The sequence below is a fragment of the Sycon ciliatum genome, chromosome 8 (genome assembly GCF_964019385.1).
Source record: "Sycon ciliatum chromosome 8, ocSycCili1.1, whole genome shotgun sequence".
NCBI classification, from domain to species: Eukaryota; Metazoa; Porifera; class Calcarea; order Leucosolenida; family Sycettidae; genus Sycon; species Sycon ciliatum.
Genome location: NC_088650.1, coordinates 16,594,590 through 16,613,276, shown reverse-complemented (window position 1 = coordinate 16,613,276; position 18,687 = coordinate 16,594,590). Strand labels below are relative to the sequence as shown.

The window sequence follows — 18,687 nt, the reverse complement described above, 5'->3', positions numbered from 1 at the left end:
AGAGCATCGCTGGCGGCATAGCTCAAGCGAAGGTCCCTTGATCGAATCCTGATGGTGACAGTCACATTTTTCTTCAGACTTTTCCCGTTTGTGTCTTTCCCTCAAACCAGTGAATAAAAAGCCAAAATACATGGCGATTGTACATGTACCAGAGCGGAAGGCAATCATAATAATGTACTGCAGTGTTTACTTTTTAGGCATGGCATGAAACAAAGAGTGCAGTATGGGCAATACTAGCTGCTAGCATGCATGACAGTCCAATACACGAACATGCACATTTAGACTACATTTTTTTTTACAAAAAATTACAATGCATGCACTAAACATGCTGCAATGCAGGACGGAATCATATCAAACTTGCTATTTGCTATAGATCAACAAATTTTCATAAGGGCATTTTTAAATGTTCATCCCTTCCGACCTTTACTGCAAACACTTGAAACGGCCAGCAAGACAGAGAGATACGCATGCAGGGACCACAGCCCCACACAGTACGGGTGCTAGTACTCACTAATCCACTAACCCGTTGAGTAAAACAATCACTTTCAAGGACATGATAAAACAATACAAACAGGCGAGGAAGTGAAGGACTGAATAGAGCAGGCACGTTCATCAAACGTACATCCATTCTGGCAAGGCAACGTTCCACAGGCAATTGCATGTGCCCCATGGGCTAAGCAACGGAGAAATATATTACTTCAAGAAGTGTGAGATGCATCAGGGAAGTACAGAAGGCAGGGAGTAGCAAAGTATCCACCAGGTTTTACTACTACTACCTGGTGTAAACAATGGTACACCTAGAAAGCGCTTGATTTCTACAGTACGACCGGAAGGCGAATATAAACAGGAATAGGACGTGAAATTGAGTATTCTTGGTAAATATAGGCTGCGAGAACGAGACATGCTGCGAGAACAAGATATGGAGGTTCTGCATTCAATGAAAGGCGGATATGCAGTGAAGGGTGTGTGTGTGTGGGGGGGGGGGGGAGTGGTGACAAACGCAACGAATATGCATACAGCTGCTCTAAGGTATGCACAGCAAGGCAAGTGAGAAGGAGTATAGTGGCAATGCCAAAAGACGAGTTCATTCCTCTGCCAGTGCGTCCAGAAAGGTTGCACAATACTCTGCCATGGCTCCACCGACCAATAACGCATACTACCGGGGTGAGGCATGACATAACGATAGTACACACACACACACACACACACACACACACACGCACACACACACGCCGGGAAAATCCCTTACCAAGGGCGTACGAATGCACGTTGCTGCGTCCTCGGCAACACGCGTCTTACCCGGGTGTCCCCGTTGTTAGATGTGCGCGTCGTGCAACGAATCAGAGCAGCAGAGTTGATGCAACAGCGAGGATGCAGTCACCAGCTGTGTGCCTCCGACCACAACCTACAACCAGACAGGGGAAATCACGCTTAGTACTAGGCGCTCTACGAAATACCTAAAATCGCCGCGACAGACCTTACCGCTTCTCTCCTATGCTCCTAGGGGCTTTCCCCCAGTATCATCATTGTTGTCTGAGGAGTGGCAGATAGCCGTGGAACTCGAGTTACAGCTTAATTCAGCCTACAATCCATTCATCGGAAACTGTCCCGCTGGCTTTTGAAAGTCGGATTCGGGCCGAATTGAGGATCAAAAACCCACTTTAAATCTCAAAAACCTGGGGTTCGGATCTGCTTCTCCATACATTTTGCCATGGCATACCTGTCCTTCATTTGTTTCCGCCCCAGAGGCAGTGCCTCCGTAGACCGGTCCTTGAACTCCATGTAGCGAAGGATTCCATCTTGGCCCACTGTCAGCCTGTCCCTTCTCTTGTACTTGGTCCGACTTATTAAAATGTGCGTTTCGCTTCGAACGTCAGCCAAACAAATTCAAATAATCTCAGGACGGAACCAACTTTCCAGCTAGGTTCCAACCCCAAAGTAGGCAGCGCCTCAGGATCCTAGTCGACTCGAGCATTTTGTGTGCACATTTTGTCGTCAGGACTCCTGTTGCTTCTCGCGCAACACAGAGAAGGCCTGGTGCTGAAATCAACACCCCACTGCGATGGGGAATTGTCACGGAGTACCAGAAACCCCTGGGCGATCGTTCTCGAGTGCTTCCTGGCGGATTGAAATCGCTGCAGTCGCTGTTTCCTTGGAAGAATCAAGTTCAGCAAACGCGTCATTCAGAAACTCGTGCAGAAAGCACCTGCATCGCTCCGTCCAGTTTGTGCTGATCTCTCTCGCATTCGTTCACGATGTAGCGGCCGACGAATCAAGATCACAGAAGAGATCGTCGAGAAGTTGATCGATATAAACAACCGCCCTTGAAGTTGAGGTCGACTTTCAGGCGACAACCTCGCTGGAAAACTGAAGCGCAGAAAGGGTGAATACGGTGCGTGAATGGTGCGGAGTCCTCGCCGACTCCTCGGAGCCGCGATCGCGATGCGTCACAAAATCGCCAGTCTCCGGGGCCAGTGGATTCGCGAAACAGGCAGGGAAGAGCACGCATGGTCTGATGCAGCTGACTGTGTGACAGTCATGTCGACACAGATCAGACTCAGTAGTTCTACGCGCGCGGCACACGGTGATGAGAAGTGATTTTTTTATGCGTGGTGGTTTACTTGTTCGCCTCATTTGAAAGTGTCGTGGGAGCGTCAGGCGAAAACACCTACAGCCACCATTCTGGCAGTCGTACTGCACGAGGAGGAGGCGAAGTCGATCATCTAAATCGTGCCTATGGAGTGAAAAAAATCAAGGAAGCGCAGTGTAGCTTGGAGGAGATGAAAAAAATGTCGACGTTTTGTAGGTTGACGCACTTGAAGAAGCGCCCTGAGACACCAGCAGAGATGAAAACTAGAAGGTCAGGCCAAGAAACGACACAGTAGTTATCTATCTATCGTCTCTTGGTCGATTTTTTAGTACAGGTGCTCCTTTGGACATAGGCTTGAGTTTTGAAGCGAAGCGCACATTTTAATAAGTCGGACCAAGTATATATCCTTGGCCTCTTGGCTCGCATCCAGGCATAGTGGTTGAGCCGTCATAATTGCCTCACGGACTGGGCCAACTGCCGAACAGGTGCCTTTTCTGGCCTCAAATGTGGCAAGGAGTAATTGCACGGGTCACACAATGCAGGGTGTACTGTTGTTTTCACGATATCGACAACTATGTGAGAGAGGCACCAAAAAGTCAGGGTGCCAGTTTCCAATGAATGGACTGTAGTCCCATTGCTGACTTGTGGTACGAAATAACTCTGTGCTCTGCGGTTAAACCCAGATTACATTGGGACTCAGCAAAAATCCCCCAAACCCCACACTGTGACATTGGACGCTGGCACAGTGCCGGTGCACAGCGGTCTCTTTCCAGTTTCCAACACACTGTAGTACACCACAGACGGTGGTGGTGACAGGAAGCATGCAAAGCCTACAACAAACCTCTCACCAGTCAGGTAATCCCGCTCACTATGCCTACATCATCTAGTGTCACTAACACCCCTCCATCACAAAAAGCAGCTGATTTTACCCGTGCTGCTGTCATTGCTTTTACTGTTGCCTGAGGATAGCTTTGCGGAAAACTCCAAGCTGCATACAAATCCACTGCTCCACCTTCTCTTGCGGGGGGGGGGCAATGGCCTAGCCCTTCATGAGAGGATTTGAGCCACACCATGTACTCGCTATATTCAGTGACTTAGAGCACGTTCAGCTAAATTGCCATGGCCTTGTTGCTTCATACCAGAAACGGTCCAACAGTCGCCAAGCAAAAGCAGAACAATAGCCAGTGTTTTTTCCATGTACATGACAGTCAAGAGCACTAAGTCTTGCACTCCCCCCCCCCCTCTCTCTCTCTCTCTCTCTCTCTCTCTCTCTCTCTCCTCCCCTCCCCTCCCCTCCCTCCCTCCCTCCCTCCCTCTCCCCTCCCCTCCCCTCCCCTCCCCTCCCCTCCCCTCCCCTCCCCTCCCCTCCCCTCCCCTCCCTCCCTCCCTCTCTCTCTATCTCTCTCTCTCTCTCTCTCACTCACTCTCTCCAATGTCCACTGACTAGGTGTGCATAGTTCCTCACCTGTATGTCCGATCTGGCTGAGGAGAAGCGCTCTCGGACGGCTTTGGCTTCCGTGCACGTTAGGCCACCGACAACATAGATGATCAGTAGCTGGTGATCGGACGGCCGCGGCTTGGAACCACCCATGAACAGACTAAAGCACACATACATACACACATACATACACACACACACACACACACACGCACGCACAAACATATACAACACACATAACGACAGTGGCAGCAACAGCAGCAGCAGAAGCAGCAGCAGGATTAAAAACTCGAACAGCACCAACAATGAGGACAAAGGTGACTATCCCACTTGCGATCGCAGCAGCAACAGCAGCAAGAACAAAACAGAAAGAATACAGGAAAAAACTCTACATCTATGGATAAGAATGAACTTCAAACCTGAGGGCAAGTGTCCAGGTCGGGATAGTACACACAGAGTGTAGTCTGAGTATAGGGAAAGCACATAGGTCGGTAAGAGGGCAAGTGTCCAGGTTAGGGGAAGAGGGCAAGTGTCCAGGTTCTAGGTTGGGGTGGGGAAAAAGGCAAGTGCCCCGGTCGGGATAGTACAGAGAAGAGAGAGAGAGAGAGAGAGAGAGAGAGAGAGAGAGAGAGAGAGAGAGAGAGAGAGAGAGAGAGAGAGAGAGAGAGAGAGAGAGAGAGAGAGAGAAAGAGAGAGAGAGAGAGAGAGAGAGAGAGAGAGAGAGAGAGAGAGAGAGAGAGAGAGAGAGAGAGAGAGAGAGAGAGAGAGAGCGAGCGAGCGAGCGAGAGAGAGAGAGAGAGAGAGAGAGAGAGAGAGAGAGAGAGAGAGAGAGAGAGAGAGAGAGAGAGAGAGAGGGAGAGAGATAGAGAGACGGAAGGAGGGAGGGAGAGAGAGAGAGAGCGCACGCGCGCGCGTGTGTGTGTGTGTGTGTGGTCCGAGCAGAAGACAAACTAATGTCCAGGTCGGGGAATCCCCTTGTTGACTACCATCCATACCTGAAGCCAGTTTTTAGAAGATTCCGCATGTACTGGGAATGGTATTCTACGTCAGGAAGTTCAGGCTTATCCGGGGCAGCTAGCGCTTCTGCGAGCTGATAAAGGAACAAAAAGCAAATTCCGCACAAAAATACGATTAAAAGTGGACAAAGAGGTGGTGAAGTGGAAAGAAATCAACTTACAAACACGGGAGTTGTGTACATGATAACCCCACAGTACCAACATGTCATTACAACCAACATGGCTCGATCTCTTCACGTAAAAAATCGAACCGTTGCGAAGGCATGAATCCATTGCACCAGGACAAGAAAAAAGCATGTCCACACTTGAGTTGTCTGTTGTATAGAAGCGAGTTTTGTGCTGACAGCACATTACTCCTCTATGAACTGACTACATAAGTCACCAATGTGCTTCCAAACAATTCGGCAAAAAAACAAATAGTTTGCACAAATGCCTGCGCTGATCTGGAAGTGCACAATGAAAAACTAATGAACTAGAATGGACTAACATCACTTCTTTACACATATGCTTTCTTCTTTGGGTGCTCGCATGGAGTTTCGAGGTGTGCCTGGCAACCAGGAATGTTCGCCAAAGTAGGCAAGTGAAAGAGTAATGCAGGGCCCATTTGAAAGACTTGCCTTGTCCAATCAACACAACTGATCGGATGACCACTACGAATCACACACATACAAGTGGATACTTGATGTCCACGTTCCCTCTACCCAAGGCTATAAAGCATTGTCGACACACCACCCTAGGGTCTGGCCTTCATTGCACAATAGCCAGCGAAAATAGACTCTGGGACTGGGTCGAGAGTTCAGGTGGCCGAAAACGATCCTTGAATGTAGACTCGGTGGTCATTACTTACCTGCTTCAGAAGAGAACCTGTGGTAGCACCAGATACATTCCTGTCAGAGGCAAACACACACACACACACACACACACACACACACACACGCGCGCGCGCACGCACCCACGCACGCACACACACACACACACACACACACACACACAACATAGGAGCCATGATCAGCTGGTGGGGCGGCAAACGGGCTTCTACAACCGCACCAGCTTCGCAGCATCAAAGCAGCACCAGTTTAGTTTCGTCTACCTAGTGAACACTCACCTGAACATTTTCAGATGACTTCTTGCCTCGGCGATGCCTTGTAGCTGTGTGAAGAAGCTTCTCACAAACAAACGAATACTGTCACTATTCTGCTTCTCCCCAACTGGATGGACACACCACAGTGAGCAAAGAATAAGTCAAAAGGGTGTTACACACACACACACACACACACACACACACACACACACACACACACACACACACACACACACACACACACACACACGCATGGCAACCAACGTCCAGTGCAAACAAGTGAAATCCAGGCCCATGATGAGTAGAGCTACACTGGGACCACACAGCACTACAAACACGGGGCTGTGAAGTGAACACAACTCTGCTTCAAAAATGAAGTTGGACTTCACTTGGTAACGTTACCATGTACTAGTAGTGTACCTTGCACTACAAGAACAATTTTAATATCAAGTGTAATAAGTCGATACAACACACAATTTTGTAGTTTATGAAGTTCATCCGTGAGCAGAGCTCCTAACATTGCTGAGTGCATTCGCGAAAGTCAGACAGGTGGTGGCACTGATATGATAGAGCGGCATCGTCTGGCTGCTCACCTAGTTTGACAATGCTCGCATCGCTCGTTTCCACTGCGTGCAGGATAAGCTTTTCCAGGCATTCCTGTGAGAGAAAAATCAAAAACAAATCCCAAATAGCAGAGATGAGTTTGCTACTTCAGTGTCACCCGCGCCAGCAGCCACAACACCAATGAGTGGACGTCAAGAATGAGCCGGTTCAAGATAAGGGACAGGGGGTTGTGAGCTGCGGCAAAGACCTCTCCAAAAGCAGCTCAGTAGTCATTGTGCATCAAGCACTAAGCCATAAAGATGTGTCAGCCCAGCAGTGCAGTGTCCACGGCTAACCTGAAGGCTGGCTTTACTGCCCGAGGTGATTGATTGTACGGCACTGCCGGCTGCTGAGTACAGTATGATGACCAGGCGAAGGTAATACTCTACACCAAGACTGCGAAGAGAAACACAAACAAACACACACACACACACACAAACACACACAAACACACACAAACACATACACACACAAACACACACAAACACACACATACACACACACACACATACATACACACACACACACACACACACACATACACACACACACAGAAAGAGCAAACACTCATCATTAGCCTCAATCAAAGCCTAGAAACTCCTAACCCCATTACTTACAAAAACAAGGTAGCACCGTGCCCGCAGTGCACTGCTGCCTTGTTACATACACTACACTCACATGATATCTGGCCGCAGCTTCCCTCAACTGACTAAGTGCCACACATGAACCTGAATATCGGACTTGTGTGGCTAGACAAATCGGTATACTAGCAAGTCACCAATGGCTTTCTCCGACCAGGAGTCGACTGGAAGGCTCTGTGGGGAAACCCCGGCTCGGAAACAGCAAGCTGCTCCCAGCATTGAGTGAGCTGTATCGCCCAACATGGGACAGTGTGTGAGTGTCAGCAGAACGTGACATTGCACTAGAAGTACCCGGAACACCAGGCCAGCGACAATCCCAAACCAACAAGAATAAAGGCAACGAGCATGTCAATGCGAAATTGTCTGTGGCAGTTGTGCCGAAACATCAGAGTGTGTGCATGGAATCAGACCTGCACTACTGTGCTTTTATTTTGAAGCAGTACATTAGAAATGAGCAGGTCCACTTGAAACACTTCTGGGGGGGGGGGGGGGGGGGGGGATGTAACACATGAAAAAAAGAGCTCAGAACCCAGTGATTTTACCTCTCTCTGCCATCCAGTGCACTTTGCATGTGAGTTAGAAGCTGGTCCAGTGCAGCGCCAACTCCTTCCTCCGCCAAAGTCAAGAGCACCACCTACATTGCATGTGGTAGATATTCATCACAAAACATGAATTGTACAGAAAAGGCAGCGAGGATCCACTAGAAAAAATGCTGCGCTGTGTCGGAAAAGAGACAACACTGGGAATGCAAAAACGAGGAGTTGCAAAATCACCGTCGACCACTACTTTCTTACACAAGAACATATTTCACCAAAGTTCTAACGCACAGACAGTATTCACCAGAGGAGAGTGGTCACCTCGGACATGCCATTTTAGGCGCAAAACCCTGGGTGATCAATTTCCTCTAGATTGCATGTATTATATCCACCTTGAAAGGGATAACATTTTTCCGAGCTGGGGAGAGGGAACCACACCAATAAGCCCAATAAGCTCCAACAATTAGGGTAGCATAATGATATACCGTATTTTCCGAAGTATAAACCACACTTTAAACACCACAAATTCACCCCAAGAAAGTCGTTGTGACTTATACTAAAATGGCCAAATTAATGGTGATAATATGGCAGATGTCTGTATTTCGTGACAAAAATCGGGGTGCGGCCTATACAGTCAACTTTGCGTATAACGACACTTGACGGGGCATCAGAAAAGCGTCCTGATACCCGAAGTCTCATATCTATTACCGTTAGATGGGACTTTGCTCTGGGCATGGAAATTCTGTCGTTATTCGCGAATTGTCGTTATATCCGCAGTCGTTAGTAGCGAAGTTGACTGTACTCCAGTGCGGCTTATACTCCGGAAAATACGGTAACAGTGCGACTGCCACCGTGCTTACCTTCTCCACGCTCAGGCAGCGCTGGAGCTGGGCGGTGGTCTCGCTTTCCAGGGCGAGAGCAGCCGCCATCGCAACCTGCAGAAGTGCACTGTGCCGAGCAATGGACCGTGGCTGCAGTCTGGAAGCGAGCACCCAGTCACAGAGACAGAGACACGGGCACACACTGAGTATATAATACATACCTTTTCGGAGCCTGGTACACGACTGCAGTTTCTAATTTACCATACATGCACATGTACTTGAAAGCAATCAAAACAAGTTTTTCCTCCAACAGATAAACTTGAAAGCAATGAAAAAACACGTTTTACAACACACCCGGATGAACTATCAGCACGGTGACTATGCGACATGCTCATATCGCATCATGCATACATAATGCTTGACCGTGGTACATCAATGATCTGCATTCGCAACCTCGAAAAAGAAGTAAAACTACTAAAAAGTGCACTGTTCGATTCCACTTGGATTGCAACTTGTATGGATGGACATATGGTTGAAGTGGCTTGTCCCGTGCATGGGCACCATGGGGCAACCCAGCACTGCTGGGCCATTGACCAACTCTCCGCTGTGAGAGTTTCACCGACCACACCAGGTAAAGCAGGCATTGGCATCCTGCACCACTGGGCAAACAGGGTTCCAGTTAAACCTAGTGGGATAGGGGAGTCACGCTCGCCAAAAAAACAAAAATATTTCAATTTGCGATGTAATCATTTCCACGCCATATACTGTACCTGGGTGTGAACAGCAAATATATACTTCCGATACGTATTACTTGGATGATTACTCACCGGAACTTTCCAATGAGACTTTGGAGTAAGCCTGGGGAGATCGCGGACATCCGCCTCGCGTCCATAGGCAGCTTTTCCTGCGCTATGGCGTCCACAAGGCGACGAGACAGCTCCGTCAGAGCATCCTACGAAATCAGGCGAGGAGGAAGGAAGAAGAAAATACGGCGGCAGCGGAATCGACAGAATCCCGAAAACATAAAAAAAGAATTGCGGTTGACTTGCGAAAGTGCTCAACGGGCGAACAGGAGCCTGCGACACAAGTTCCCAGTGGTAGGAAACTTAGTATTGCTTTTACTCGGAGTTTCATGGCTAAACCACGGCCAATCATCAGACAACAACAAAACAACAAAGTTCCCCGCCGTTGTGAACTTGTGAATTCCGTCAACATGTATAAGTACTGTGCAGTGCAGCAATATGGTGACTGCTCCAAACATTAGCACTCACACTTCCTGCCGACTGACATGATAACAAGTGTCAACATGCCTCGGGAAAAAAGGATGAATTGATAACAAGTAAACGTAACAAGGAAAACGGCCCACGCTTTATCGAGTATAAGGGCAGCTACAGCTCAGAAATGTCGAAACAACAGGGCCAACAGGGGCGTCGGAAGGTATACGACATTGGTGCGGTCGCATGAGTAGGTGGGGGTCCAGGCCCCCCCCCCCCCCCCCCGGAAAATTTTAGGGAAATTGGGCCCAAATAGCCCATATTCCGTTGCTTCAAAAGTCACAAGATGAAATTATTGGTGCAGCTTTGGCTGGACCTGCCGCACCGGTTCCGACGCCCCTGGCCAATACCACAAGGCCAGAGTCTTAGTGACCCCTTCATGAAATTGATAGAAAGGTGTATTTGGCAACATGGTGACGCACGTACCTTAGACTTGCGGCCAACGAAAGACGAAACGAGACTCTGCGCTGTAGGATTGGCTGGATGGGCGAGGCACCCTGATGCAACACAGTGCCGGCATGAACTGCCATGAGCATAAGCAGACACATGCACATACGCATGCACATGTACAAAAGGATAATGGGTATCATTATGGGCACACAAATAAAAACACACAGTACACACAGTACACACACGTGCACACACACACACACACAACATACACACAACATACACACACACATACACACAGGCAGAATACTACCGGGCAAAAGCTCCATACCTGTGAACGTTGAGTAGGGAGGACATATCCACCGCTACATCCACATCATGGCCTGGAAGAGGTGCCAAGGAGGCACGGACAGTATCCGCGAGAGACTCCGCATTGCATGAGAGAGCGCTCGACAAGTCCAGGGAGCGATCAACAAAGAGCACGGATGCGGAGCTTGTGGCAACCTGGTCACCAACAGGAAATAAACAACAGAATGGATGGAAAGGAAAACCAGATGCAGAAGCAGAACAAAAAACTACACAAATTTCGGCACTTCACAATTTTCAACACTTCGGCATGTTTTGGGTCGGTACGCGGTGCCGAATAGCCGAAACTTTGTATGTTTACAGTACTGTGTTAAAGTACTGTAAAGTACCGCCAGAGCGCCCCGTCTCGCGAGAGCGCCCCACCTTAATTTTACAGCCAGTGAAAGGAAATTCGTACGGCAGAGTGCAACGAACTTTGTGCAGCGTGAGAACCTTAGTATGCTAAGGTCACATTTTTGTGTGGACGTCGTGTCTGCTTGAAGGTAAATTGAGGACGGATTGACTGCAGAATGTGTACAAGGTTCGTGCCGTATGACCTACAGGCAGGAGACCACCTCCACGATACGACCACGAAAGGACGAGATGGTGGGGCGTTCTGGCGGTACTTTACGGTACTAGTAACTCAAATAATCGGACCTGTGCTCGTAGGTGAGAAGCCACACCCGCACCAGCATCTACCTCCGCTCAGCCTGCTCCCAACAGCTATGACCGAGTGCATTATGTTTACCTTATGGCGGCCTCTCGCGTCGGGCATGGATGCCAGCTCGGCGGCTACGAGTCGGCTTGTCGGGCCCAAAGAGAAGCAGTGCTCCTGCACGTTCAGGGTGCGGAACAGCTCGGAGAAGCCATGTGCAACACACTGCACATGCACAAGAAGGTAAGGCAAAGACAAGCATAGTAAACAATCATGTACCGTATTTTCCGGAGTATAAGCCACACTTCAAACAGCAGTAATTCACCCCAGAAAAAGGCGGTGCCGCGGCTTATACTGTATTTTACCGGTTGTAAGTCGACCCCCATATCCGGAGGTCTCAATTCTGCTTTTTTTTTAAGTTATCACCCAATGAAGCACTACTAACTACTCCCTGCTACTAACACATCAACAAATCATGTCAACATTCCTTATTGGAGGGTATAACGTCCCAATCCTTGAAAAAGGCCAATAAACTGGCAAAAATGTGTACACATGGTGCACTCGTGCATGCAGTGTAGGTCATTTTTTTGTAAGATACTGATAGTTCCCCGTTATAAGTCGAATCCCGGTTGTAAGTCGAATCCCGGTTGCAAGTCGAATCCCGGTTGTAAGTCGACCCCCACCCTTTCTCCTTCTACTTTTAGTCGTAAAAGGTCGACTTACAACCGGAAAGATACAGTACTACGATGGTCAAATTAATGGTGATAAAAAGGGTAGATGTAGTATGTATTTTGTTACAAAAATCACTTGTACTCCGGAAAATAGGGTAATGCATTCTTACTTTAAATTCTTAGCAGCCAATGGGAATGATGAACATGCAGAGCCAAATCTCCACAGAATTACGCAGGAAAATGGGATCACAGGAGATTTCTCAGTCAAACTATGTTTGGTAGAGTCAGGGTTGTGTGAAAGAGATATTAATGCCCCTTGAAAAGCAAAATAGTCGAGTGTAGCAGTACAGTACATACAAAGTTGTTATCTGCAAATGCATGCACAAGTGCCCCCCCCCCCCCCCCAACCACCGCACACACGCACGCACGCGCGCGCGCGCGTACACACACACACACACACACACACACACACACACACACACACACAAAAACGTACATCTTTGCTCAACAGACAACAAAACCAAGTCATGATACAGATAATAGTAATACTACTGTAGCGGACATGGAAACCCGGTTGATTGACCGGGGCCCGCGCCCTCAGCGCCTACAGAACATAAGTCGTTGCATGTCGTGCACAATCATGTTGATCCGATGCGAGGATCATGCGACCAGCAGCAGTGATACGTGCTACGGCTGCATGGCCAGAGCCCTGGGGCCGCTAGACGTGCGACCGGATTTCCATGTCCACGACAGTAGTAGTCAAAACAGTAACAAGTCTATGCACATGATATCTACATAAGGACTCACTCCACACATACCTTCAAGTGCCGCTGTGCACTTCCTGGCAGCATGTTCATTTCCAGACCAGGCAGAGTGCTGGCTTGTCGATGATCGTGCTGTTGATACAGTACAAACAAAATGCAGTCATGCATATACAAACAGAGGCACATATGAATACTACAGCTGTGTTCCTAACTGGCACGTGTACACGATACGCTTGCGCTTCATGCACATGTCTAGATGCACCCTCAGGCTTACTTGAGTGGTATTTACGTCATGTTATGCCAGTAAATACTAACTTTTTTGATTCCTGCAGTCCAAGTGATTGACATGTACGCCAGTACACGCCAAAGTACATGTAATTTTCAGGGCTGAGGCGTATAGGCACCAGTTCATATCCCAAAGTAAGTCATATACATGTATAGGGAAGTTCATACTGAATTTTCGTAGCATGTGGAGTGTGCACTCCTCTTCTCACCTGAGATGACAGAAAGGCATTGATTCGTGCCACGTCCGTCGGCAACAGTGACTGCAGGTGGCCGTGCGCCGGCGTGAAGAACACCTCGGGACTGACGGGTGCCAGCATGACAGGAAGGTGCAGGACCCGTGCCTCCACCTAACGGCGCGTGCAACACAACACGGCACATGCAAGCGGTTCACAGGAGCCGAGCAGCAGCAGCAGCAGCAACGGTCACAGAGTCATGACGTCAAATTCGACAAGAGTTCTTCCATCAACAGAAGTCACTAGAGACACAAATCTAGTCTTTTCAAAATTCCTTCCTTCACATGCCGAAGTCTAGAGACAGTACTGTAGTACAGACATGCTGACATCAAAACTTCCAAAGGCACGAAGTATTCTTGTGAGCTACATGCGCTACCTGATGAAGTAAAGGGCTTTGACAAGTTTGTGTGCGTGTGTGTGTGTGTGTGTGTGTGTGTGTGTGTGCCAGCTAGTTCGGTTGGTGGGTACACTTATGCCAGATAGTGTTGGGCCTGTTGCCAACGGGCTCGGCTGCTTGAAGGTGTATTGCTGTACCTACCACCTTTGTTGGTTTCAGGGTTCATATACTTTCTATTTGAAGTATACATACCTGTTAACCATGGGCTGCTTCTGGCTAGATTAACTCTTGTGTAATCAATGGTGCTAGTGAAGCTTATATCAGATTCACTCTGATTTAGCCACCCACACTAGTACCAAGTATTACCTTCACTGGGGGCAGGGGTACCTGCAGTTGGATCCCGGGACGGATACCCTGATGCCGTCAATCCTTTTTCTGCACCTTGTCCTCACCCACTTACTGAGGTGTGGTGAGCCCATAAGTGGGATCATTTCAAGTCCACCCTAGTTTGGGGATTTCAGGGGGTGTCGGCCGTTGGGTGGTTCAATGGCCAATTGAGTCAACTCTCCAAGATTCCTTTTGGGTCTCTCTCCCCTCTCCCGGGGAGACCCACGTGACCAGTTTTGGCAGTGAGCAAGTACAAGTACAAGTGTGTGTGTGTGTGTGTGTGTGTGTGTGTGTGTGTGTGTGTGTGTGTGTCCAACCTGTCGGAAGGCTACCTTCTTGCTAAAGCATTTGGAATTTGGACTATTTCGGCTCCACAAGTAGGGATCCACTGGCCATAAAAAGCCACTTCATAGCTGTGTGGTCTAGACCAGGCTGAATAGTGGCGGCCAATTCTTCAGCCTTGCAAGCTGCTGAATGGTGCAATCCCAGCACAAATTGCTATGGCTTCTGCTGTAGCATCACTATCATCGCCTCCGGCGATGGGCGTCCAATGGTCCTATGGTGTGCGTGTGTGTGTGTGTGTGTGTGTGTGTGTGTGTATGTGTGTGTATGTGTGTGTGTGTGTGTGTGTGTGTGTGTGTGATGGTGTGTGTGCAGGGGCGGATACAGGGGGTTCAGGGGGTTCGGACGAACCCCCTAAAATAATTTCGACCATGGGTCCAGTCGATTTTTTTGTGGTATCAACGTGCGCAGCCAGCGAAGTGTAGCGTACGGCGTAGCCAGCAGCTAGTAGACTTCACTGGCATGCATCCTGCATGCATGCAGTAGTCACGTACAGGCAGTGCAGGTACTAGGTCACTGCATGCATGCAGTGGTCGGGACTGTTGTACGCGTACCGTTCGAATCGAAGTGTCTGTACGCGTATCATGTGACTTGAAACGATCGACAGTTCAAGTGGTGGAGCAACAAATAAAAGGTGGAAAAACTGCCACTTGTCCTCCTTACCTTCCTTATCGTTTTGTTTTATTTCGCGCTAGCTGGAGTGTAGGTTTCCTCCGTCGCAGTACGAAGATAATGTTTGCGTTTGTCGTGTAGTTTGCCATGTCGCGGTGGAGCAAAAGGTGGAGAAACTGCCACTTGTCCTCCTTCCCTTCCTTGTCGTTTTGTTTTATTTCGTGCTGGCTGGACTGTAGGTTTCCTCCGTCGCAGTACGAAGATAATGTTTGTGTTTGTCGTGTAGTTTGCCATGTCGCGACGTCTGCCAAAGAGGCGAGCGGCCGATCAGTTGCCATTGAGCTTGGCTTCGTTCCGCCGTGTACGGCGCGAATGTGACGACACGGAGTCCCAGCCGGAGGACAGTCAGAGAACTTCGCTTTCCGTCAGTTCGGAAAATGCTGCAGTCACGGCCTTAGTTTCTGCCTGTGCTGCAGCTTTGTACTTTGTAAGGCTCTAAACGCATTACCCGTGTCTTATTGGCCAAGCAATGCAAGGGCTACCGTGACAATAAATATTTTGCAACTTCCGGTGTAGTGAACGAACCGAAAACAGTTTGAAGCGAATTTAATTCTGTGCACTCGAAAAAATTTGAACCCCCCCCCCCCCCCCTGAAAAATTCCTGGATCCGCCCCTGCTGTGTGTGTGTGTGTGTGTGTGTGTGTGTGTGCATGCATGTGTGAGTGTGTGTTTACTACTTGTCTCATTCCTTTCACAAGCACAGCATACATTATTAAACCTAAGGTTATCTATGTACGTGTATTACTCCTTGTCCTATTCCTTGACCACCCTTACAGTTCTTACTCGCTCTCGACGTGACGTCCTCTGCATGGTTAGGCGCAGCTGATTGGCGATCGTGTCGAACGGATCGCCAGCTCCGCCACTGCCATCCTCATCGCCGTCCAACGTGGTGCTGGCGTGCGCGGAGCTCGGCAGAGTGCAGTACACGGAACACTGTGTGCACGCCGGGGCCACCGAGCATATCCGTGACAGGAGGCGTTGGATCAGCTGCAGGCGTTGGCCGTACAGCAGGCGCCCCGTCACGAACACCACCTTGCGTGCAGCTCCAACAACCTAGCGCAAAGAGCACACATGCCAACAGCGGGAAAAACGATGATAGTTCACACTGATAACACAGGATGTTATTTTACATGCCACACGAAATACATTGTGTGGTACGCGCCTGGTGTGTGTGCATGTGTGTGTGTGTGTGTGTGTGAGTGTGTGCATGTGTGTGGGTGGGTGTGCGCGTGCATGTGTGTGCATGCGTGTGTGTGTGTGTGTGTGTGTGTGTGTGTGTGTGTGTGTGTGTGTGTGTGTGTCCAACCTGTCGGAAGGCTACCTTCTTGCCAAAGCATTTGGAATTAGGACTAGTTTCGGCTCCACAATCAAGTGTGTCGTTACTATAATAGCTTTCATGGCTGAGGTTGTTGGTATGTCTGTTGGCTCTGGGTTCCCAGTACTCAGTAGCCGAGGCTGGTTGGTAAAGAAACTCCAATTTCACTTCAAGGTACCAGTGCATCTAGTGTCTGCTTCTATCAAAGCAGCATGCTGTCTATACTGGTTACCCCAGCAAGTGTAGGGTGTGCATAGGTAACTGTCTTGGCCGTTTTATGCCGATGTACTCCGTGTGGTGTAGACCAGGTGTGCATTGGTGGTCGATTCACATGGCTTCGCCAGTTGTGTGGATTAGACAGTTATCTGGAGCAAGTCTTGATCTGTCTCATTCAGATCTTGTTCGCTATCGTTGCTATAAGAGAAAGTCTGTGGGTGCACATCCAGTGCATTTGCAGATTTGCGTGCTTCTCCTGCGACGGGTGTTTTCATGGTACATGGTGTGTGTGTGTGTGTGTGTGTGTGTTGGTGAGTGGTGTGTGTACTGTGTCTGTGTGCATGTGTGTGTATGGGGGGGGGGGGCGTGTGCTTATCATCATCATCATCATTCTACTAACAATACAAAAGACACATTAACATGTACATGCAGCAACTTTGAGTATCAAAGCCTTCTCGTTATCACTGCTCTACTGTATGTCAGCCCTGTATCAGTGCAGCGCTGAGCAACTCCTCAAAACTCAGATGCATCGCTCAGTGCTGTGGTCTTTTCTATCGGGAGAGCAAGTATCCACTAGGACAAGGACTTCCTCCAGTGGTGTAAAAGACTCTCCCATGTACAGTCCATTCATAAAAAGATGGGCCCTGGCTCTGGTGAGCTCCCGTATTTGGCGATTCTTCGTGATTTCATCGTACACAGTGCAGTGCTGCACGCTTTTTTAAATTTGAAAAAGGGTCCAAAAGGGTACCTGAACTGGGGTTCGAACCGCACAATGCACTGTTGCACGCGGGGTCAAACGGCCTGGATTTTTATGGTTTTCCCAACTCAGTGCTTTTGGGGCAAAACCTGGCCGAAATTCTATTCTTGTTATGGCTTGCTTTTGGGACAAACAACTTCAGAAACATAATTGGAAGAGGATTCCATAGGGGATTGCATAAAAAAATTCTAAAAAAACTAAAAGTTTGACCCATTTATGGCCAAAAGCTAGAAGTCCATCTTTTTCTCAATGGACTGTAGTAACGCAGCTCCGACAACAAGCACATGCCATGCAAGAAAGTGTCGTCACTGGAAAACAATCTGTGCAGCCTGGGAGGATGGGGAAAGGTCAAAAAAGGCACCTGACCCATAGAAAAATTATAGTTGAATACTCTATGGAATCTTGATTTCACAAAATATGCAAAAAAATTGAACATTGTATAACCAAAAAAACATTGCTCAGATAATTGCATTTCGAAATTACCTGACCAGTAGACGAAAAAAAGAGCTGAGAACCTTACCTGAAGTTTTCTCGCTACATCCTTATCGTCAATATCGAGAACGCGTACAGCGTCACACAGCCATACGCCTTCTCCAATCCACCAATGCAGCAACTGACTGGTGATTGAATCGACAAGCAAAACAGTCCCATCAAGGTCTTTGACGACGGCCGACAACTCCGCGGCACTGTTACAGGCTCCAGCACTTCCAAACTGCATCGTGTGCAGGAAAATAGAGTGAAATGGATCAGGTTATGAGGTCTCTAGCAAAAGTAGAGTTGGTAGAGAACAACGATCGAGTACATGACATTGTATTTTGAGTGAAGAAGTATTAGTTAGTACATCAAGAGTTCATAACCCCTGGCCTGGGGCCGGGGATAGGAACTCTTGGTTACATACATGTACTGTGAAATGTGATACAGCAACTAGCTTTAATATAACTCATCTTTTGTAAAAACAATTTTTATTATTTGAATTATTTTCCATCAAATTTTTTTTATTTTACTTTTTTATTATTAGTGAGGTTTTGCATTCCGAATTTCGGTTCGGCGTTCTTCGGTCATGTGTCGAACATCAAAATGTCGAATTTTCGCACCAACGTTTGTTTTGCAAGTCGAAAATGATGTGTTTTCATTTCGTGAGCCCCAGCATCAGCAACGTCCTGTCCCGTGCTCCCTTTCTTGCTGATTCCAACGAACTTTGATCGCCCAAAGAGTCGAGGGCCAAACCTGCCTCCTCAGTCGCCTCAGAAAAACCAACTCCATGGCCAAGTCAAATTTTATGCGTATCGCCATAGTCTTTTCAGCCACACAGATGACG

General features: G+C 48.4%; 2 protein-coding genes across 3 annotated transcripts in view; one reads left to right on the top strand and one right to left on the bottom strand.

Moving 5' to 3' along the window:
• Positions 1-18,687, top strand: part of LOC135823884 (uncharacterized) — a 189,783-nt gene that overhangs the window by 110,957 nt on the left and 60,139 nt on the right. The gene's annotated exons all lie outside the window — the stretch shown is intronic.
• LOC135823869 (sec1 family domain-containing protein 2-like) lies at positions 527-18,241 on the bottom strand. 2 transcript variants are annotated; one of them, XM_065336727.1, is made up of 17 exons: positions 17,890-18,241; positions 15,856-16,134; positions 13,320-13,457; positions 12,880-12,957; positions 11,484-11,615; positions 10,722-10,894; positions 10,427-10,523; positions 9,554-9,678; positions 8,766-8,883; positions 7,912-8,003; positions 7,025-7,124; positions 6,719-6,782; positions 6,150-6,252; positions 5,892-5,931; positions 5,024-5,118; positions 4,056-4,188; positions 527-1,405 (listed from the first exon to the last, which is right to left on the bottom strand). In XM_065336727.1, exons 1-17 carry the CDS (start codon positions 18,085-18,087, stop codon positions 1,316-1,318), a joined length of 2,055 nt encoding a protein of 684 aa, XP_065192799.1. In that variant the 5' UTR covers positions 18,088-18,241; the 3' UTR covers positions 527-1,315. The 2 variants fall into 2 exon arrangements, with proteins under 2 accessions (XP_065192799.1, XP_065192800.1); XM_065336728.1 differs by having other exon boundaries at positions 15,865-16,134.

Coding starts and splice junctions, on each gene's coding strand:
- LOC135823869 (XM_065336727.1), bottom strand. CDS start 18,087: ATGCAGTTTGGAAGTGCTGGAGCCTGTAACAGTGCCGCGGAGTTGTCG. Junction 5,932..6,149: donor AGTCATCTGAAAATGTTCAG/GTGAGTGTTCAC, acceptor TGCCTCTGACAG/GAATGTATCTGGTGCTACCA. Junction 5,119..5,891: donor CAGGTTCTCTTCTGAAGCAG/GTAAGTAATGAC, acceptor TTCCTTTATCAG/CTCGCAGAAGCGCTAGCTGC.